Below are 23,653 nucleotides of genomic sequence, written 5' to 3' on the forward strand. Positions count from 1 at the left end.
CCCACTGTATAACCACGTCCAGATAGACAATGCAAGGAGGGTTAAACTGAAACGTTTGTTTTTTTGTCATTCATATTTTTTGCAGTCTTAACTTTTCTCCTTTAATCCTCCCTCCATCCACATTATGTTCTCATGCTGGGTTTGTAATGAGCTTGTCATTGATGTCATCACCATCATCATCATCTCAATTTATAGAACTCTTTTCAATTATATTCCTCTTAGACAACAGCTGTACAATCGTACACAGTGTTTGACTTTTATATATATTTTGGGGGAATATATTAGTTAAACCTAAAATAAAAGTAATCATATCTGAAGAAAAATGTATCAATATCCCAAAGTAACAAAATCATGCATGTTTTACGGTTTCTGTCAATAAAAACCCAAAAGATAATATTATTGATGGGATCTGTTTTTATTTACACTAAAATTGGCACTGTTTTTTTTAAGTCTTTGTTGCTGGAAACTGGAATGATCTTAGCGAACACTCGATGACTCTATGGCGTGAAACACTCTCCTGGTAAGTCAGAGAGACCTGCTCTAAAAAGCAGGTTTTGACAAATAAAGAAAGACCAACAGAATAACCTTGAAGAGCCATTCAGCCCTCAAAAAAATTGGTTCCAATGTGTGTAGATAAATAACCTTTACTTCAGCTTCAGACTGTGGAAGTTTTCCTCCTATGGACGGAAACCCTGTGATATACAGTAAGTCATGTCCTCGTACGATATTCCCAGGACATCTGTGACTCATCATCTCCCTATACCTTGCCAGGTGAACCCACCTTTTAAGGGGGGAAAATCCAAAGGAAATTAATGATTTTCATAATTCTTCTCGCAAAGCAGCATTCAATGACTCAGGTAAATCAAACAACCTAAAAGGACAAATGTAACTTTGAAACTGACAGTAAAGAACTCGGACTGCTCAATCCCAAGTTTGGCAGGCAGAGGGTAGGGGACACGGTCTTCAGTTTCCAGTGTTTCCATGTCAAACAAATGCTTGACAGTTGATCCCAAGTCCTTGTGTGTGAGCAAAAATAGGGATGTGTGTGTACATGTGTGTTTGTGTGTCTCTACATACGTATATATTCAGTGCAAACACATTTATGCTGACCTTGGGTGAATCCCATCTTGATCCCACCTTTGACCCTCAAATCTAACATTTCAAGCAGGTCGGTTGAACCTATAGCCTGTCCCTGACAATCCCCAACCCCCTTGCAGGTTTTTTTTTTCTTCCACTTCCTCAAAGAGACGGACAGACAGGCAGACCTTGTGTGTACCGTGTCTGGTAGCGAGCGGGCCTACTGCTGCCAAGCAGCCCGCTCTCCCCCCCACCCTATCCCCAGTCCTAGCACAGCCCAATGTACTTGAGATTGTTCTGGATGATCACATCTGTGACTGCATCGAACACAAACTGGATGTTGCTGGTGTCTGTGGCACAGGTGAAGTGGGAGTAGATCTCCTTGGTCTCCTTGTTGCGGTTGAGGTCTTCGAACTGCCGCTGCACGTAGACCGCCGCTTCCTCGTAGGTGTTCTGACCTCTGTAGTCGGCGAAGCACACGGTCAAAGGGATGCGCTTGATCTTCTCGGCCAACAGGTCCTTCTTGTTGAGGAAGAGGATGAGTGAGGTGTTGGTGAACCAGTTGTTGTTGCAGATGGAGTCAAACAGACGCAGGCTCTCTGCCATACGACTCTATAGAGAGGAGGGAGGGAGAGATGGAGAAGAGTCAATGATGAGAATTTTTCAGTTTGCGTACTGACATGAGACACAACTTATTGATATGTGGGAGAATGGAATCAACAAACAATGAACCAGCTATCTCACAGGATCCTTTGAATGCTATTTTACATACAGACTGTTTGTAGCCTTGATTGTGTTAAATTAATTGGAGTGGCTTTTATCTATGGATTTAATCTATCATTTATTGGTTATTGGTTGTGAATATGATTTGCTTCAACTGTTATATCTGTAATACAAAGTTGCCAATAACTCATTGAAAATGAGAACAGGTTTTGAACCTATAGTGTAGATTAAAAAAAAGATTTGTGGCTGTTGCTCTGCACGTCACAGATTTCCACTCGAGCAGCCAAAGGTGCGGCTTCTATGTTGTCTAAACATGTGCTGATGACTCGGTCAGACAAAGACCTGCACTTAAACTCTCGTCCTGCAGGAAAACAGAGCACATGTCTCCTCTCTGTCACTAACCTTAGCATGAGTAGAGAAATGTTACGGCCCACATAAACACTAACTGAGTTACAGTAAAATAGCACATCAAAGACTTGTTTTTTAGGTCAGGTGAGTATGAAATGTATCACAAATCAAAGGTATTACGTTTCATGGAACCTCCACTGTGTGTTACTCTGAACTTAACCATGTACAGGAACAATTGCCAGTGTGAACAGTTGGACTAAGCGACAGAATAGACTTGATAGGTTGAGTACATCTCTTAAGCCCAACATATACTCAGCGATGACATATTTACGCAACCCTTCAGCTTTAGTCATGGAAGCATAAGCATAAACCTGCTTGACGTTGGCTTTGCCCAAAACACAACTTCACTCTCTCTTCTCTTTCTATGATTGCTAGACTGTATTTTTGGACTCATTTTAAATTACGCAATACGCGTATCTTGTGGTTCTTCGTTTTTTTGAACCACCAGACTAAGACCCATTTGTTTTGTGCTGCCTCGGAGATGTCAGCTGTGCGTTATCTAAACCCCTAGGATAAGTTGTATTTTTCTTCTAAAAATGTTTTCCAAATTCCTGAAACGGAGCCAGTTCTGTTACCAAAAAAATTCAACTTATGGTGAATGTTTTGTGTTTCAAACCTCTAAAACCCATTAAATGTAAAAACAAAGAGGACGTTAAAAGCTCCCTAAAATACTGGCATACTGAGAAAATATTTGCACATATTACTGGGTAGTGTAGTTGTTATAGAAGTATAACAAGGAAACAGTTGCTGATCATGCTGGGCAGTTGGTGAAGCCAAATGTGAAAATATGAACAATCTGACTGACATCATCAGTACAGATGCAGCAAGTAGAGCACAGTAACGGATTATGCTTTTCCAAAGATGTACAATATCTATGTGACTAACAAAAACCTTAGGCCTGATAGATCTGATATTACATTAAAGCCCCCAATGATTAACAGTAGGAGAGAGAGAGAGAGAGAGAGAGAGAGAGAGAGAGAGAGAGAGAGAGAGAGAGAGAGAGAGAGAGAGAGAGAGAGAGAGAGAGAGAGAGAGAGAGAGAGAGAGAGAGAGAGAGAGAGATATGGATGGGGCTGGAGAGGCTGCAGGCATGTGGTGTGTATCCAGTAGCTTGTGACTGAAGGAGGAGCTCATTTCGAAGACTGGGCTGCTGTTTAAAAGGTTACCCAAAATATCATGGTGCTCTGAGCAAATCACAAGATCGAGAGAGAGAGAGAGAGATGTGTGCAATGTTAAACCAGGGACTAGGCAAATTAATTCAGATGCCTTTATACTATAAATTCTATGAACCAATCATCAATATACGGACTCGTTATGGATCTGAAGCAGCTCTTGGTGGAGCTTAGAGATTCTCCAAACAGGAACCGGTGCAGTGGCGTGAGACGCAGGCTCTTTTCTCTGGTATAAGTAGGCATCCTTGGTGTCCACATCACCAACAAACTATCTGGTCTAAACACACCAAGAAAGTTGTGAGGAGGGCACGACAACAACTTTTCCCCCTCAGGAGACTGAAAAGATTTGGCATGGGTCCCCAGATCCTCAAAAAGTTATGCATCACCGCCTGGTATGGAAACTGCTCGGCATCAGAACATAAGCCGCAACAGAGGGTAGTGTGTACGGCCCAGTACATCACTGGGGCCAAGCTTCCTGACATCCAGAACCTATATACCAGGCAGTGTCAGAGGAAGGCCCAAAACATGGTCAAAGACTCCAGTCACCCGTCATAGACTGTTCTCTCTGCTACCGCATGGCAAGCGGTACTGGAGCGCCAAGTCTAGGTCCAAAAGGCTCCTTAATAGCTTCTACCCCCAAGCCATAAGACTGCTGAACAATTAATCAAATGGCCACCCGGACTATTTGCATTGACCCCCCCCCCCCTGTTTTTACACTGCTGCTACTCTCTGTTTATTATCTATGCATAGTCACTTTACCCCTACCTGTACAAATTACCTCGACTAACCTGTACCCCCGTACATTGCCACGGTACCCCCTGTATATAACCTCATTTGTGTTATTTTTGTTGTTTCTTTTTACTTTAGCTTATAGTAAATATTTTCTTATCTCTATTTTCTTAAAACTGCATTGTTGGTTAACTAAGGGCTTGTGAGTAAGCATTTCACGGTAAGGTCCACACCTATTGTATTCGGCGCCTGTGACAAATACAATGTGATTTGATAATAGGGACTGAGCTCAGGGCCCTAATCAGTGTACACTAAATAAGGTCAGAGCCAGTGGGCTCCTGCCCTGCACATGTTCTCAGAGGTTCTACGCCAGAGCCCTGCTGCATGGAGAGGAAGGCAGAAGCCCACTCACTGGCTTTGGGATCCTCTATACTCCGTACCTGCTGACTCCATAGTAAGAGTTACAGCTTCTCTGAGGGAGAGTGGCAAGGAGGGAAAGGGGAGTGGGTAGCAGGGTAGCAGCACACAGCATGAAGCTCCCCTCTCCCATAGACTCTACACACAGCATCACCCTCCCTCTCCATGGCCTCCTGGCAGTGCCCCTTCTCCCTGAGCACTCTAGACACACAAGCCTACGCTTAAGTATTAATGAGGAGGTTCAACCCTGTGTTAATGCTTTGTTTCCAGTAAATATATATCCTGGAGTGAGTGAAGAGCCACCCCTCCATAATTCAATTCATTAAGGTTCGCTTCATATGGCACTACCATATAATTGGCAGAGCCTCAAAGAAAAGGGCTCTCTATACACATACACTCTCTCCCTTGTCTCAGTTCTCTCTCCTCTCGCTGGCTGTACACTGTGCTGCTGCTCTTTGCAACATCCAATCAAAAGCTCTGGGTTCTAAATGTGCAGCCCATGAAACAACATTTAATTCCAGGATCATTTGAATTCAAGAAGGTTCCACAAGCAATTTTTATGTTTCAGTGTTTTACTGTCATTGATGTCCCCCATACATTCTCCATACCGTAATAATGATGATTTATAATGTACACATTCATCAATGACTCTAAAGTCTAACTCACGTGACTACGACTGCTTGCTAGACACCCCTATTATTTACTGGCAAAAGTGTTGGGTTATAACACAGTGCACTTTGCTGTGTGTTGGTTAACATCACATGTCGAACTCATTCCACGTAGGGGCGAGTGTCTGCGGGTTTCACTCCTCCCTTGTACTTGATTGATTAATTAAGGTCACTGATTAGTAAGATACTCCCCTCAACTAGTTGCCTAGGTCTTAATTGAAAGGGAAAAAACTATAACCCACAGCCACTAGGTCCTCCATGGAATGAGTTTGACACTCCTGGTATACATGCATGGTTGGGAGAAAACATGGTGGCTTCGTAGAAATGCTCTATGTGGATTAGGAGAGGCAAGAACTAACTGAGTTTGAGATCGTAAACTATGTTTAAATATTGACTACATTATATTGCATAGTCGGTGAGTGTTTCAAGAGCTAAGCCAAGAGTGGAATGCCTGGCAAAAGTATTCATCCCCCTTGGCGTTTTTCCTATTTTGTTGCATTACAAACTATAATATAAATGTATTTGTATTTCATGTAATGGGCATACACAAAATAGTCCAAATTTGGTGAAGTGATATGAAAAAAATGACTTGTTAAAAAATATATAGATTTAATAAAAAAATGGAAAAGTGGTGCGTGCATATGTATTCACCCCCTTGCTATGAAGCACCTAAATAAGATCTGGTGCAACCAATGACCTTCAGAAGTCACATAATTAGTTCAATAAAGTCCACCTGTGTGCAATCAACTGTAAGTGTCACATGATCTCAGTATATATACACCTGTTCTGAAAGACCCCAGAGTATGCAACACCACTAAGCAAGGGGCACCACCAAGCAAGTGGCATCATGAAGACCAAGGAGCTCTCCAAACAGGTCAGGGACAAAGTTGTGAAGTACAGATCAGGGTTGGATTAAAAATGTTGAACATCCCACAGAGCACCATTAAATCCATTATTAAAAAATGGAAAGAATATGGCTCCACAACAAACCTGCCAAGAGAGGGCCGCCCACCAAAACTCACGGACCAGGCAAGAAGGGCATTAATCAGAGAGACAACAAAGAGACCAAAGATAATCCTGAAGGAGCTGCAAAGCACCACAACGGAGATTGAAGTATCTGTCCATAGGACCACTTTAAGCCGTACACTCTACAGGGCTGTGCTTTATGATAGAGTGTCCAGAAAAATAAGCAAACACGTTTAGTGTTCGCCAAAAGGCATGTGGGAGACTCCCCAAACATATGGAAGAAGGTACTCTGGTCAGATGAGACAACATTGAGCTGCATTGCCATCAAGGAAAACGCTATGTCTGGCGCAAACCCAACACCACTCATCACCTCGAGAACACCATCCCCACAGTGAAGCATGGTGATGGGGACTGGGAGACTGGTCAGAATTGAAGGAATGATGGATGGTGCTAAATACAGAGAAATTCTTGAGGGAAACCTGTTTTAGTCTTCCAGAGATTTGAGACTAGGACAGAGATTCACCTTCCAGCAGGACAATGATCCTAAGCATACTGCTAAAGCAACACTCGAGTGGTTTAAGGGGAAACATTTAATTGGCTTAGAATGGCCTAGTCAAAGCCCACACCTCAATCCAATTGAGAATCTGTGGTATGACTTAAATATTGCTATACACCAGTGGAACCCATCCAACTTGAAGGAGCTGGAGCAGTTTTGCCTTGAAGAATGGGCAAAAATCCCAGTGGCTAGATGTGCCAAGCTTACAGAGACATACCCCAAGAGACTTGCAGCTGCTGTTTCTGCAAAAGGTGGCTCTACAAAGTTTTGACTTTGGGGGGTGAATAGTTATGCACACTCAAGTTCTGTTTTTTGTCTTGTTTGTTGTTTGTTTCACAATAAAAACTATTTTGCATCTTCAAAGTGGTAGGCATGTTGTGTAAATCAAATGATTCAAACCCCCCAAAAATCTATTTTAATTCCTAGTTGTAAGGCAACAAAATAGGTCAAATGCCAAGGAGGATGAATAATTTCGCTAGCCACTGTATGTCCCTCAAACTCAACTCTGGACCTTGAAGCCTTTTCCACTTCATTGTTCCTGTCACGATCGCTGTCATCATGGAAATGACCGGACCAAGTTGCAGCATGGTGAGCGGACATTTCTTTTTTTTGATAAATGTCGCCAACAAAACAAAGAACAAGGAAACGACCGTGAAGCTTACTTAGGCTATAATGCTCCTAACAAAGACAACTACACACAAATACAAAAGGAAAAAAGGCTGCCTAAGGATGATTCCCAATCAGAGACAACGATAGACAGCTGTTCCTGATTGAGAACCATATCCGGCCAAAACATAGAAACAAAGAACATAGAGTTTCCCAGCCGAGTCACACCCTGACCAAGCAAACATAAAGAATAAAAAGATCTCTACGGTCAGAGCGTGACAGTTCCCCTCTAATCAGGGACTGATTTAGACCTGGGACACAAGGTGGGTGCAATATCAGGTAGAACTAAAAACAAGCAGGCTCCAGATCTCATAGGGTAAGAGTTGAATACCCCTGCTCTATGTCATCCTATCTGCTGTGAAACCCAGTTTCCAATTAGACATAATTCCCTAATCATTAATGTAAAATTGTATTACCTTAACTCGTTTAATTAGGACTTTCATATTAACTTGTTAAATTGAAGCGTGAGAAAGTACGCCTACGCTCCTTAGGAGATGTTAAACCTGTTGATAAGTGTGGTCCTATTCTGGATCCTCTCTGGAGTCACTGGACACTTTAATTTAACATCTCTATTATGTCTATGGGGCTTAGAGTGCAATCACAGATCACTGTAACAGCTCTTTGAAATCTATGTCCACTGTACAACACTCCAACCAACAAGCCCTTATACTTTGTTCTCACCTCACATACACCCAGTATGCAACCCAGTTGTTGTGCACTCCCTACCGCATACAAACATTCATTTACTTACAGTACACGCACCCATGCAGGCAGAACACACACACACAGAAGTACACGCACGTGCATACACACCTCATATCTATTCTCTCCAGTGCTGCTGTGTGTTGTACAGTCCTCCTCCCCCTCCCCTAGTCACAGCTCACTGTCAACAGCCCAGGATTAGGAGCGTTTGACTGGTCTGTTGCTAGGCAACTGAAGCCATGGCAACCAATTCATTATGAAGACAGAGATGGGACAGGGTAAATGCATCAGGGAATATGGGCTGGTGGGTCTAACATCCCTGTCTAGCATGCCCTACCAGTGATTCAGCACTACACTACATGTGATGGAATAAGAGAGAGTCGAGATCTAATTCCTAATTCTACGGTTACAGTACTCATGATTCTGCCCATTCATGTCCTCTTTGCAGTCATTCAGCCTTGTATTACATGTTAGCATATCATAGTCAAAGGTCATCATGTGTTCCCCAGCCTCTTGTATTCAAACTCTTCCCTGAAATTACATCTGGACCTGTCCTGTCCTTTCGCTGCAGATCAAATCTACAGGCAGACACACACCCTACTCACTCTCTCTTATCTTCTCTCCCCTTCTCACCTCTCCCCTAGATCAAGCACTAGGCAAGCACTATAAGTCATTACAGCTCACAGAAACCAATATTCCAAAGCTGAACAATTAGCTATGCTATTGTTACATCAATTTGTTCATCATTTGTTCTTGTCTGTCAATGGCTGAGAAACATCACATGAGCTCTCTAATCCAATCAGGTGCCTTGGCAAAAAAAGAATAATAATAAATTGGACATTCGACATCAGCCGATTGCGCAAAGGATGTTGGCAGTTTACGGTAACCATTGCAACTGGGTCCATTTTGTTAAAGGGCATGGCTGAATGATGACTGTGGTTAGTGAGTTGAGTAGGTTATACTATAGAGCCATACCCACTCCATTACTCATGTAATTGTAGATCCAGCACTTTTTCTCTGTGGAGAAACCTCAGCTTTCAGTCACTCTTCTCCCAGTTCTGCTATGGCTCTCTATGAAGCTTTATCTTGATCATTTGTTTCCTGCTCTCTCCCTATCTCTAACCTAAAGACTCCTCTATCCTTAGCTGTCCCATACACATACACTGACAACAAAAACACAGTGGCATCTGTAAAATGCCTAGAGATAATGCCAGGGGTTCCTTCTTGTCTCACAGTGACTCAAAGAAAGATTTCTGCACCAATACACACACAAAAAAATAAACACCTCAAAATATATTCCTGTTTAAGACCGAGTCATTTTGTCTTTCGTGAGAGGGGGGAGAGAGAGATTGCTATTTGAGAATGAGCGGTGTCAACTCCCTCAGAGGAGGTATGGGGGATCTCAGGGAGGTAGCCACTGAGAATCTGGGCCAGCCCTAATGCTGTCTCTCTCCATGACTCCCTCCCTGACTCTCTTCCTCTCTGACTTCCTAACTGTCTCAGAATCCCTCCATGTCTCCCTGCTTGCCTCCCTGCCGATCCCTGCCTCTTCAGACGCATTCTAATCTGTCTCCAAAGGTTTATGAGCCACATTGGGACATAATGTTACCCGGGGATTCTGTGTCCATTGTGTGTGAGGATTTGAAGTTACGGTTTCAAGATACAATACATGACCAGAAGTATGTGGACACCTGCTTGTCGAACATCTCATTCAAAAATCATGGCCATTAATATGGAGTTGGTCCCCCCCCTTTGCTGCTATAACAACCTCCACTCTTCTGAGAAAGCTTTCCACTAGATGTTGGAACATTGCTGAGGGGACTTGCTTCCAATCACCCACAAAAGTATTAGTGAGATGGACACTGATGTTGGGAGATTAGGCCTGGCTCACAGTCAGTGTTCCAATTCATCCCAAAGGTGTTTGATGGGGTTGAGGTCAGAGCTCTGTGCATGCCATTCAAGTTCTTCCACACCAATCTCGACAAACTATTTCTGTATGGACCTCACTTTGTGCATGGGGGCATCGTCATGCTGAAACAGAAAAGGGCCTTCCCCAAACTGTTGCCACAAAGATGGAAGCACAGAATTGTCTACAATAATAGCCATAATTCCTCCTCCACCAAACTTTACAGTTGGCACTATGGATTCGGGCAGGTAGCATTATCCTGGCATCCGCCAAACCCAGATTAGTCTGTGGGACTGCCAGATGGTGATTTATCACTCCAAAGAACGCGTTTCCACTGCTCCAGAGTCCAATGACCGCAAGCTTTACACCCCTCCAGCCAACGCTTGGCATTGCACATGGTGATCTTAGGCTTGTGTGTGGCTGTCGGCCATGGAAATCCATTTCATTAAGCGCCCAACGAACAGTTATTGTAATGCTGACGTTGCTTCCAATGGCAGTTTGGAACTTGGTAGTGAGTGTTGCAACCGAGGACAGACCATTTTTACGCTCTTTGTGCTTCAGCATTCGACAGTCCCATTCTGTGAGCTTGTGTGGCCTACCACAAAGTAGCATCCTATGATGGTGCCATGTTGAAAGTCACTGAGCTCTTCAGTAAGGCCATTCTACTGCCAATGTTTGTCTATGGAGCTGAAATAGCCAAATTCACTCATTTGAAGGGGTGTTCACCTACTTTTGGCCATGTAGTATATCAACAGAAAAACATGTGTCAGAGTCAGACACCACTACTGCTGGAGCTGTTTTCGTCATTTCAAACATTGTACATCATATGATGTGCTTGAAAGCTTGAAATACACCAGAACTTGGTTTGTACTCGAACAAAATGTTTCTCTGAACACAACACGTCATATGATGTTGATTGGAATAACTAACCACTGTGCAGGCCTATCAACATTCCATAGTATCTAATTAACAATTAAAATAATATTCATGTTATTCATGCTCATCTCTCAAACCTTGAAAACACATGGGGTTTGAAAAAGCCTGTGGCAATAAAGGGGAAAGCTGGGTAAACTGTTCCAACAGACACTTTACTGATAAGGTCCCAAATCAGCTGTGGCTGCCAACCACACCCAGAGTTCATAAATAATGTCCACTGGCTGAGTTCTCAAAGACAGGCGAGGAGAGCAGTCGGGGCTCTGAATTCTTCACAATCCCTTTTTTTCCTTCTCCATTCCTGACTTCCTCTCCATCTTTCTCTTCATCCCCCCCCCCCCCGTTTCATCCAGGAAGTCAATTGTTCCTGCACCTGCGACATCCCACTGCTGAACAGTGCCCTCGAAAGCTGCTAATTCTCACAGGTACACCCTCACACCTTACACTGTGAACTCAATTAACACCCAACTGCATTTTCCTCTGAAGAATGTATTTATAACTCGCTAAAACTAATTGATTTCATGTACTAACTCAGCCAGGACCTAGTACATCTTGTCTTATTTATGTTACACGTGAATTATCAGGCCACAGTTGCCACGGGAAGGTAGAGTATAGCTAAAGGTTACAAACAAGAACACAATGCACGTTGTCATATGTTACAGCAGCAACTTTCCCTCCCTTTCTCTAACAGCTAAGATCCAAACCTCTCTGTAACTAACATGTTTCCCGGGAAATATATTGTAGATAAGGAGAATCTAGACCATGACAGAAGCATTCTATATTGTTTTTTGAGAAGTAGCATTCAGGGGAATGCAGAAGGTTGTATAGAAGTAGTAATGAAGCAGCAGAAATAGCATGAGACTCATGTGCTGTTGCATGTGTTATCTGCTCTCAATGCTTCTCGCAACAGTTAGCTCTCTATCTATGAATAAAGTCTTCCCTTCTCATGCTTTCACTGGGCAAAGATATCATATCTACACAGAATGTCAGATACATGTTCCTCTTTGAATCGTTAGATAGGGGTTGTTACTTGATCCTTTACCTCCAACATTCTGAGGACACATGCTAGAGGTCAACTTGGGCCTCTGCCATTTTGAATGATATTATGATGTACAGTATATTCAATTCTGCAAAAATAAGTCGTGTGGTAAGAATTGACCTTAAATGTAATCCACCCTGAGAAGTGTGAAGAGGAGAACACCACAGTGTCATAGATAACAGCACACCCCAAGGGTGTGATGGCAGAGTGTGGACAGGAACTGACTGGTTGTGTAATGGCTAATGTTGCGTGTGTTGCCCATGGCTTCCCTTACCGTCTGGTTGTCTTCATAGAGCTTGAGGTCATAGCCGCTTAGCTCCACACAGAAAATGATGGCGGTCACGCCCTCGAAGCAGTGGATCCACTTCTTCCTCTCTGAGCGCTGCCCCCCCACGTCTACCATCTTGAAGGTGAGCTCCTTGAAGGTGAACTTGTTCTCCACGATGCCCGTGGTCATGTCGCGGGAGCGCAGGATGTCCTCCACGGTGGGGATGAACTCGTTGGAGGAGATGCGGTCCAGGTCGTTCAGATAGTAGGCAGTGTTATCCTCCAGGTGGTACTCGTTGGAGCGGCAGAAGCACTCCTGCACCCCTGAGTCATCCCACAGGCGCTTCATTACCCCATGCAGCTCCGCTGTGATCTCCCCTTTGCTCTCGGCCGGCCCGGTCAGGGCGAAGAGCTGCACGGCGTCATAGGCGCGGTCAGGGTTGTGGAAGTCGATCTTGAGCGTGGCGAGGGCGCGGATGATGCGTGTGAGCGAGTCAATAGCGTTGTAGAGGATGAGGGGCTTGTACTCCTTGCAGGCGTCCAGATTGAAACCTCCACTGTGGATGATCTTCATCTGCTTGACAATGGTGCTCTTGCCAGAGTTGCTGGTGCCCAGCAGAAGGAGCTTGATCTCACGCCGCTGCCGCTGGCTCTCCGAGCGCAGGTGGCGGTCGATCCGCCGGGAGCGCCGGGCCGCCTCCTTCTCCTCTGAACTCTGCCGGCAACCCATGGTCGTCTGCCACGCGGTGAACACTGAGGAAAACGTGGTGATCGCAGAAGAGAACGTGCCGGGTGGCAAAAATGGCGTGTACGGGATCAAACCGAAATAATCCGAAATATCAAAAAGAGCAGAGATGAGAGACTAGGCAAAAGAAAAAAGGAATGTATGTCAGAGCAGGGATTGGATTATGTTTGAATCCTTAATGCTGCAGGGGCTTGATGGGAAGAGAGAGAGACACTTTCCTTCAAACCTGCCACTCAGAGCACACAGAGAGAAATGGGAACCACAGAGCAGGAATGACTCAGGAGTATTTTATTATCCTCGTGGTCTAGGGTATGTCCGTTGGTCCTCTGTGGGTTTATCCCAGGCTTTGCGACTAGCGTTGCCGTACGGCTCTACCAGGACATGTTGGGAGGCCCACACAGAGCCTGGAGCTGGGGCTGGACTACCTGATGCCACGGGGGCTGGGGGTCATATCAGGGGTTACCCCCCTTAGGAAGCTTGCGGAGCAGGAAGGGAGAGGGAGGTGTTAGTAGAGACAGTGTTCAGGGATGATGTGTAGGTGTAGCAAAACCCCCTCGCTCTCCTCCCTCATGGCTCTCACGTCGCCATTCCCTATCTTTGTGACTGCAGTCATCCACGTCAGTCCTTCCCGCGTTGTCTGCCTCCTTCTCTCTGGGCTATATTCTGCTCTGTTTCCTCGTCTCAGGCGAATGAAAGCCCCCGTTCCTGCCAACAAAAGAAGAAGAGGAGAGACATGAGCAATGAGCACAGAGTCATGATGAATTAGAGCATAGGAGCCCGAGAGGAACAAAGAGGTGAACTGCTTCATAAACGTCTCAACACAAACACACTCAAATGCACACTCATAAACATGTAGACAGTGAAACACAAAATATTGTACCCCCAAAGTTGACCATGTGTGTCCGCTAAAAGACATTTGAGGACACAGCACACGTTCTCTTGGTCAAAGCCCTGACCTGTATCTCGGCTCCCCAGCTGTGTTGCCATAGTGTCCCTCTCTGTGCTCATTTCCTCTTTACTGTTTGTTTCTAACAGGAGTTTCTCCCATCTATCTCCCCATGCAGCCCTGTGTTACCATTGACCCATTCAGCGCTGAGTCACACACAAGCAAACACCCACCCATGTACAGACATACATACATGCATACACACACGTGCATCCACACACACTCATTCACACACACAAAAGCAAACACAAAAAGGTTTCCAGTGTGTGAAATGGAAACAGATCAAGATTAATGTCTCTCCCCCTATCCACTCTCATCTCACTCCCTTCTCCCCTGGCCTCTCACTCCCTTCTCCCCTGGCCTCTCACTCCCTTCTCCCCTGGCCTCTCACTCCCTTCTCCCCTGGCCTCTCTCCTACCTTCTCCCTTGGCATCTCTCCTACCTTCTCCCTTGGCCTCTCCCCTCCCCTCCCCTCCCTTCTCCCCTGGCCTCTCCTGTCTCCCTTGTTAAACTGATATAAGGGGTACTGTTTATTTACTATCACAGTGGAAAATAACTGCCTCAAGTCGACAGGTGCCCCTCACTATTTAATTCCACTGCAAAGCATGATCTGTGCTTTAACCTCCAGTTTGTGATCCTACAGGAGCACGGTTAAGAAAAACAGTCAATTAATTCTCTCAGCTTTGGATATCTAGCCTACAACAGAAAACAAACAGATTGCCTTCAAAAATGCTGTCTACAAAATGCTGAAAACATTTGCACAATTTTTATGGATTATTAACATTTGCTTACATTTTGAAATTCTAGTGTGAATACACTGCATGTAATGTGTTGAGATACTGCACATACATTACAGTGAAAGGGCTGCATTCTGTGCCCGGACAAGTTGAGAGTGAGCTTACGCCCATGGGACTCTGTGATAAATAGATGCACATTGTGACAGGACAGGCCGTATGGTATTGGCTGTGTAACAAATGTGAAATCACCTTGTGGCCTAGTTTTGTTGGCCAGACTACACTCCTTGGACCTGTCACAGAGCGAGAGAGAGAGAGAGAGAGAGAGAGAGAGAGAGAGAGAGAGAGAGAGAGAGAGAGAGAGAGAGAGAGAGAGAGAGAGAGAGAGAGAGAGAGACCACATTTCCCAAAGCTGTCAGTCAGTGAGGTCCACTCTTGGAAAGACTGTCTGACACAGCAGAACAAAGACACAACAAAGCATCACACAACGCAAACAGAGAGAAGAGTATTGTTCTTCTGTTTCAGGCACCTGATTGCACCAGCTCTCAAAACGGCAGAGCCAGCCAAACCAGTTAGAAAGTTGCACATCACTGATTCTTCAGAGGCCATAAAAGGAGTTATTACAACAAACGGTGCAAGAGCTCATTTCGTTCTAGTCGCCGTACTGCCTCCTCTGAGGTAATGTCTCTTCAGATAACTGGGCACTGGGCGGCAGGTAGCTTACAGGTTAAGAGTGTTGGGCCAGTAACCGAAAGATTGCTGGTTCAAAATCTATTTAAAAAAGATGAGCAAGGCACTTTAACCCTCATTGCTCCTGTAAGTCCCTCTGGATGAGAGCATCTGCTAAATTACTCAAACTTAAAAATGTAAAATAACTGCTGAGGAGGTGGTGTGATGTGTATTTTCTCATGATCATGCAACAATAACCCACATTTAATTCAGGCTCTTGTGAATGATATTACCCATGTCCCTCTGAATGTACAGAATGTCATACACTTGAAAATCAAATCAAAAATCGAATAAAATTGTATTTGTCACATGCGCCGAATACTAAAAATTGCTCCTGTAAGGTCTAATTTCTTACAGGAGCAATTAGACCTTATAGTGAAATGCTTACTTACAAGCCCTTAACCAACAATACAGTTTAAAGAAATATAAGTATTAAGTAAAAATAGATAAGTAAAAACTTAACAAATAATTAAAGAGCAGCAGTAAAATAAGCGTAGCTATATACAGGGGGTACCGGTACAGAGTCAATGTGCGGGGGCACAGGTTAGTCGAGGTAATTGAGGTAATATGTACATGTAGGTAGAGTTAAAGTGACTAGGCATTGATAATAACAGAGAGTAGCAGCAGCGTAAATGAAGGGATGGGGGGGGGGCAATGCAAATAGTCTGGGTAGCCGTTTGATTAGTTGTTCAGGAGTTTCATGGTTTGGGGGTAGAAGCCTTTTGGACCTAGACTTGGCACTCAGGTACCGCTCAATTTTTAGGGCCTTCCTCTGACACCGCCTGGTATAGAGGTCCTGGATGGAAGCTTAGCTCCAGCGATGTACTGGGCCATACGCACTACCCTCTGTAGTGCCTTGCGGTCAGAGGCCGAGCAGTTGCCATACCAGGCAGTGATGCAACCATCGATGGTGCAGCTGTAGACATTTTTGAGGATCTGAGGACCCATGCCAAATCTTTTCAGTGTTCTAAGGGGGTATAGGCTTTGTCGTGCACTCTTCACGACTGTCTTGGTGTGTTTGGAGGGTGGTTGGGTTTATTTGTTCAGTTACATAAAGTGCATGCATTTCTAAAAGATAAAACAGGTATGTATGAAAATACCCTCAAATAGAAGGAGACAGTGTTCAGTTGACCAGTTAATTGTACATGTAGGCCACTGACTTGATTGCATGACAAGGTATGCATTATGCTAATGTGAATGCATAAACACCAGGGGAAGTATGAGGCACGAGGTCGGTCGGCAGGCCTTCCATTCCAAACATGCAGCTAGTCAGGTATAAAATAGGCACACTGCAGCGCTTCCACTGCTCACGGAACTACAGAACTGCTTTCTGATACACAGAAGAGCACGTTTGCTCGCAAGGCATATGTTAAGTGTTAGTATCACTTCACAAACATGATATCAGTCAAGTACAATAAACCTACCCTTTCAAATCCATATGAAACTGTAGTATTTGAAATGGTATAACTGGATGCACTTCAAACCCTATTACCCAGAGCACACGTCACCAGTTCACTGAATCAAGGACAGTAGTTTTGATGTGGAAAATAATGACGTTGTGTGCTGTAGGGAGGGTGTGTCCCTTTAAGAGTAAGAGAGAGGAGGGAGAGGGAGCGCTGAAGCCAGGCCAGACTCGTGTTTAATGGTGAGCACTGAGGTAATGTGATAGTCAGGGTGAGACCAACTCTGTCACTCTCTCGCCTCTCCTTCGCCGCTTGTTGCACACGGCACAATGGATTCCTCTGCCCGAGCTCTCCCGGTATTTCTAATTCACTGTGCCGCAAATAATTACAATATCTAATCATTACTAGAAATGAGCACATGTACTGTACTGTAGTCAAGGTCTGTCACTGTTGTATAATGGGCAATTTCTCTCGTGATAGTGGAAAGCACTAAAATTTGCCATCAGATACAGGTCAATCATATTAGATTGGCAGGTGATGTTGATCCTCAAATAATTGGGTAATCGAAGATTCCTGGTTAACCTACATAATGCATGCACATGTCTATATTATATCCTCGTAGGCATATCTTAATTTGACCTGTTTCTCACAGCAGAAAAATAATCCTGCAACAACATGAATTATTACGTGATAATAATAAATATACATTGTTGTAGGGGTTAGTACATTTTTGGTGAGGATAAATTAAATTAAACTTTTTAAACCTCTAATATACAACAATTTGCATTTCCTGTTGCGCAGGAAATTTATCCCGGAAAACAGAGTGATCAAATTAAAATAGTACATTTGTACAATATGTGTATACTCTGTCAAACCCATACATGCATGACATTGCATCAGCATGTGTACATGTTCAGATCAACACTCGAGGCAGAATACATCACGGCCGATTGGTGTGTTGCCGGTGTTTTTCAATTTGTTTGGCATGTGAATTTGTTGTCTGTTTAAAGCCTAATCTATGGCGCTTTTATTTTTTCATATCGTTTTGGGTTAGCGTTTGGATTAGCGTTTCCATTGTACTACACACCCTTAGTTACAAGTTAGCATCGTAGTTAGCCCCTGTGGCTGGGACCTCTCCAACCTGACCAGAGCTTGGATCCTACTAGCTAGCAGGCTAGCAGTGCTAGACTACCAGTGTTTTTATACATGACGAGGCCCAAATGCGATAGGTGCGAGATGATTTCCATGCAAGAATCAAGCATCTATGAAAAGAGATTATCTGGTTGTTAGCTCAGCTGCGACAAAAGCAGAACCTGCTTTCAAACTTCATTGACCTAGCTGCATCCCAAGCAAATCGCATCTTGGACTTTAGTGCCTCCTACAGCCAGGGTGCCAATGAATCGGGCAGCTTTGATCTGTTCCACTCCACCGGACAGATGGTAAGCGCAACTCCGTTGCCCAGTGGAGAGACTGGTCACTACCCAGGTGTCAGAAGTCAGGAGGGAGGCAGTCTGGCTGGCCTCCATCTATCCTGTAGGATCTGATCAGGCTATCAAACAGTTTTACCCCAGTGGAGGTGGACCTAACGGCCCTGGGAGACAGCTCTGATCCTGGAGAATTACCAACAGGTAGAACCCCTGTCCATACCACCGCGCCTCCCAATGCCATCCACTGCTGCAGGTGTGTGGAGTCAAGCTAGCCTAGCTCGAAGCCCCCACCCTTCCTGCCTGAGGCAGTCCAATTCCACCCTCCCCCCTTCTACTCCATCATGACCACCTTCATTGTCAGCACTCTGGCATCATTATAGAGAAAAATCAGAAGTGATTCTTCTAAATAGTATTTGGTCTGGTTTCATGCCATAGCAACATTTGCAGTTTCCATACAGTTAAAGATAGTCTGCAATCGGTATGGATCAGGCGTCATGTAATTGGTTTGAAAATTACTTGACAGACAGGACAAAATGTTTTTTGCTGACAGTGTTATTTTAAATCAGGTTTCCTTGATATTATGAAAGGAAGTACATTTTAGGTCCTGTCATTTTTACTGTCTATATAAACAATGTTGGTCTATCTGGTAAAAATTGTTACATGCAGATGTATTGTACTGTAGCAGTTTCGGCGCCGGGCAGGGTTTACACATACAAACACACTACACCAGTCCAAGTGAAGGGTTAAAACTGTTTATTACTAGCAGGCTTTGGCAGCATTCTTGATATACAAAACCCAAAACAAACAAAGTAAACACTTCGCCACCAGTGGAAGGTCCTCCAAGCTTTGTGTTTGGGGGTCCAATCCTTGTTGAAATCATAATGTCCTTCTTTAAAACCTCCTTCTCCACTGTATGCTCTGTCTCTCCAGTAACCTCCTACTCCTTCACCTGCCGGGGTAAAAGAAAGAACTCAGGGCATGGTTAGGTAGAGGAACGGATTGGTTTCACCCATCTGCAGTTTGGCTATGATTGCTAGAGACAGGTGTGGCTGTTCTGCTGCAGTCTAGAGGTTTTCCCTGAGCTGTCTGTGGTCCTGCCTCTGGGGAATACTTCACATTGCTGTCCATGGTCCTGGCAGCCAAAAAACAAAGAAACCTCAGAGGCACATAACGTCCATCCACAACACAACCCCTGAAACCACTACATACATTCCCCCTCAGCATTGACCCTGTGGTCAGAGTGGTCGAAGAAAACATGGCATGCATGCGATAAATGGCATCAACATTACCATGATACGATAGTGGAAAGGATGGAGGCTGAGGAATCACCGGGTGATCCGGGCGTTAATGGCTTTATTCTGCTTCATCCATGTAAGGGGAGCGTGATCTGTCATCAATAAAAACTTGCAGCCCTGAACATAATATTTCACGGACTCCAGACCTCATTTGAATGCCAAACACTCTTTTTCTACTGTTGCATATTTGGTTTCCCAGGGAATCAATTTACGGCTAATGTACAGTACATGGTATTCCTCTTCATTAACTTCCTGCGATAGTACAGCTCCAATTCCAGTGTCCGATGCATCTGTCTGTATAACCAGAGGCTTCTAAAAATCCTGCGAATACAGGAGCAGTGCATAAGGCAGTTTTCAGTTTCTGAAATGCCTCTTCGGCTGCAGGGATCCACTGTACCATGGCAGGTTGGGACTTCTGGGTCAGGTCACACAGGGTTCCGGAAATGTATGCATAATCCTGGATGAAACGTCTAATAACCGGTTATTCCCAGGAACCGGTTATTCCCAGTTACTTATTCACTGGGCGAGGTCAATTCTGGATCGCAGTGACCTTCTTCTCTTGTGGTTTGATCAACCCTTGCCCTATGGAATAGCCCAGATACTTTGCTTCACTTACCCCCAGCATGCAATTCTTTGGGTTGGCTTTGAGTCCTGCTTCCCAAAGGGCATGTATGACCGCTGTTAATCGGATTCGGTGCTCCTCCCATGTGTGGCTGTAGATTATCACATCATCCAGGTAGTCTGCAGCGTACGATTGAGGTGGCCGCAGAATGCGGTTCATCAGCCTTTGAGACATGGCGGGGGCTTCATGAAGTCCAAAGGGCAGTGGCACATATTGGAACAGGCCGTCTGGAGTCGAGAATTCCGTCTTCTCACAATCTGCAGGGGTCGGAGGAACCTGCCAATGCCCCTTGGTTAGGTCAAGTGTACTAACGAACCGGGCATTTCAGCGTTTTTTTTATCATCTCATCTATTCTCGGCATGGGATAAGCATCAAATTCCGAAATGACAATCAACTTACGGAAGTCATTACAGAATCGTACTGTACCATCTGGTTTCAACACCAGGTCTATTGGGCTGGACCACGCACTGTGTGACTCTTCAATGACTTCCAGCTCCAACAAATTCCCCACTTCTTTTATTGCAGCTATCTTCGCTTCTGGCACCCGGTAAGGTTTTCGATGAACCCTTATCCCCAGAGGCGTGAGGATGTCATTGTAGGATGTGATGGGCATGTCCTGGTAAGGACGAAAACACATCTTTATTTTTCATAACCAACAAACGTAACTCTGGGAAGGTGATACATCTCCGAGGGTAATATCTTCCAGCAGGTTCTCGGAAGAAGGGGAAGTGGGCGAAAGTACTGAAGTCTGTATGTTTGTTTACCTCCTCCCACCATGCTTCTTGACTTACCCACTTTTTTAACAGGTTAATATGATACACCTGTTCTGGCTTCCTTCTCCCTGGCTGATGGATGAGGTAGTTCATAGGCCCCATTTTCTGCAGCACCTTGTAGGGTCCCCGTCATGTGGCCAGGAATTTACATTCCGTCCTGGGTACTGACACCATAACCCGATCCCCTGGGGTAAACTCTCGGGGTTGAGCTGGACTGTGGTGATACACTCGACTCTTGGGCCTGCTGTAAATGTTCCTTCACAATGTACATTACACTGTTTATGCATTCTCTCATTTATTTTATATATTCTATGACAGTGTTGTGGGGAATTGGCTCAAATGGGGAAAAGCCCGTGGATGCATGGGGTACCTCTCTTATGGCAAACACCAAAAACAGCAGCAGCTGATCTCAGTTTCGCCCATCCCGCTCCATGGTCCATCTGAGCATAGATTTCATGGTTCTATTAAATCTCTCGACCAAGCCGTCGGTCTGGGGGATGTGCATGAAGTGTGTAGTTGTTTGATGTGAAGCAATTTACATACATATTTCATCACCTTGGACATGAACACCATACCTTGGTCCGTCAGGATTTCACGGTGTTAACCTACCCGGGAGCAGCTTTCTGTAGCAGCTTTCTGGTGATGCTCTTGGTGTTGGCACTATGCAGGGGAATAGCTTTGGGATACCTGGTGGCATAATTCACCACGACCAGTATATGTTGAAAACCTTTTGCAGACCATGGTAAATGGTCCAGTTAAAGCCATAGAAATTATATCAAATGGTGTGTCCATCGCTGGCAACGGGATTAAGGGATTTCGTAAATCAGGAAGGGGTGAGGTTCTTTGACAGTCGGGACACCCCTGGCAATACCTTACCACATTCGCATACACCCACAGCAGAAGAAGTGTTGTAACACCCATTCTTGTGTTTTGTCTCTCTGTAAATGTCCTCCCATTAAGTGGCTATGGGCCAGGCTCAGCATTGTCTGCCGAAACGGGGTTGGAACCAACAGCTGCTCCACTGTGACGTAATTGGACTTCGCAGTACGAAACTTTCCTCTAAACTGTGTTAACACGGGAGGAAAAATCTCATTGGCATAAGAACTTCCAGGCCCCTCACCGTGCGCTTTTTCTTCCTCCTCTTCCACCATTTCTGGCCCATTGATCCCCACTCGGTTTCCTACCTCTTCATCTTTCCTTCTCCTTCTTCTCCCAGGAGAAATTGAATACCGGCTACTGGAGTCGGGCAGGTAAGAACCAACTTGTTCATTTTCCTTTCATAGGTCAGGGAGTTCTTGTTCTTCTATTTAATTTTCAATGGAAAATGTAAATGGACCTGGTTATGCCCTATTACTGGCACAGCCATCTCATTTGTCCTGTAGTCTTTTACACAATTCTTGAAAGTATGGACAGTCGCCACCCAGTAGCATGGGATATGGTAGGTTTTCAATCAACTCTAGGTTAACTCTGAACCGCCCTCTGCTGGTGTTAATCTCTACATCTGCGGTTGGGTACGTTTTGGTGTCAGCATGTACACAGGTGATGTGCATGGTTGGAGCGGCAGTCCTCTGCAACTGGGTTAGTAGTGAAGGCAATGCTCCCGGAGTCTGGAAGAGCATCTACTTCTTTACCTTGGACCTGTATCTGACTGAGGTGCGCGGGATGGCAGCGGTGTAGATAAGAAATGTCGACTTGCATGGGTTCCTCCTTCTTGGGACAGTTCCATGTGATGTGTCCTATATCTCCACAGTGGTAGCACTTCCGGGTGTCGGTATCAATCCCTCTATTCCTAGCCCTTGCTTCAGGTTGTAAAAAAAGGGTCCTTGCGCCCACATTCTCCAGACGCTCTATGGAGTCTGCAGTTGGGATGTCTTGCTCCTTCTTTGAGGCCTCCCTTTTCCTGGGTGTTTCTGTCCAGTCAGCTGGATTTGAGCAGTTTGTCAGTTGCTCGACATGGCTTTAAACGAGGTTCACCACTCCATCCGCTGTGGTGGGATTGCCCTGGCTGACAACCTTCTTCAGCTCGTAAGGTAAGCCCCGGATGTAGTGGTCAATCACTATACTTTCCATGATGACCCCAGTATAGAGGGTTGCGGGTTCTAGCCATTTTTTTTGTTGCTAGGTGGACCAGGTCAAACATCTGTGACCTGGGTGCCTTCTCGGGTTGATACGTGGAAGTATGGAACCGCTGTGCCCTCAAAGAGACAGTGACTCCTAATCAGTACAAATATTTCTTTCTTAGTACGGTTGGGAAACCGCTACAGTATGCTATTGCCCCCACGGTTGACCAGGCTCTTTCAGAACTTCAATCTGCCTTAATTGCTTTGCAGAAGGCCTTTGTTGAACTGAAATTGGTGCTTAATGCAGGTAAAGCCAAGTATATGTTATTCTCAATATCACGTTAAAATGTACCTGATGATTTATGCATACGTACATTGGATGATGCCCTCATTGATCTTGTCTCTGCTTATAAATATCTGGACATCTGGGTGATGAAAAGCTATCTTTTAAAAGCTTATTGATGAGTTAAGAAATTAGGAATAAATATTTGCTTATTTTATAGGAATAGGTCATGCCTTTCATTAAATAGCAGAAAACAAATAATTCAATCAACATCCATACCGGTTATAGACTATAGCGATGTTGTCTATATGAATGTAGCTACTATACCACTGTATTGAAGCAATTGGACAGAGTTTATCACAGCACACTAAGCTTTATTATGGGCGATTGTGTCAATAATGTATGTA

At 44.6% G+C, this 23,653-nt stretch overlaps 1 protein-coding gene across 1 annotated transcript in view; it reads right to left on the reverse strand.

Annotated features, from left to right (window-relative positions):
- Positions 1-396: 396 nt before the first annotated feature.
- LOC124007147 (guanine nucleotide-binding protein G(z) subunit alpha) overlaps positions 397-23,653 on the reverse strand; it is a 54,587-nt gene continuing 31,330 nt past the window's right edge. Inside the window, exons 2-3 of the mRNA XM_046317480.1 lie at positions 12,237-13,679; positions 397-1,689 (exon numbers count right to left, since the gene is read on the reverse strand). Coding sequence (XP_046173436.1) covers positions 1,345-1,689; positions 12,237-12,959 — 1,068 coding nt within the window. The 5' untranslated portion in view covers positions 12,960-13,679 and the 3' untranslated portion in view covers positions 397-1,344. The remainder of the gene's footprint in view (positions 1,690-12,236; positions 13,680-23,653) is intronic.

This window comes from Oncorhynchus gorbuscha, linkage group LG20, assembly GCF_021184085.1.
Source record: "Oncorhynchus gorbuscha isolate QuinsamMale2020 ecotype Even-year linkage group LG20, OgorEven_v1.0, whole genome shotgun sequence".
In the NCBI taxonomy this organism is placed as follows: Eukaryota; Metazoa; Chordata; class Actinopteri; order Salmoniformes; family Salmonidae; genus Oncorhynchus; species Oncorhynchus gorbuscha.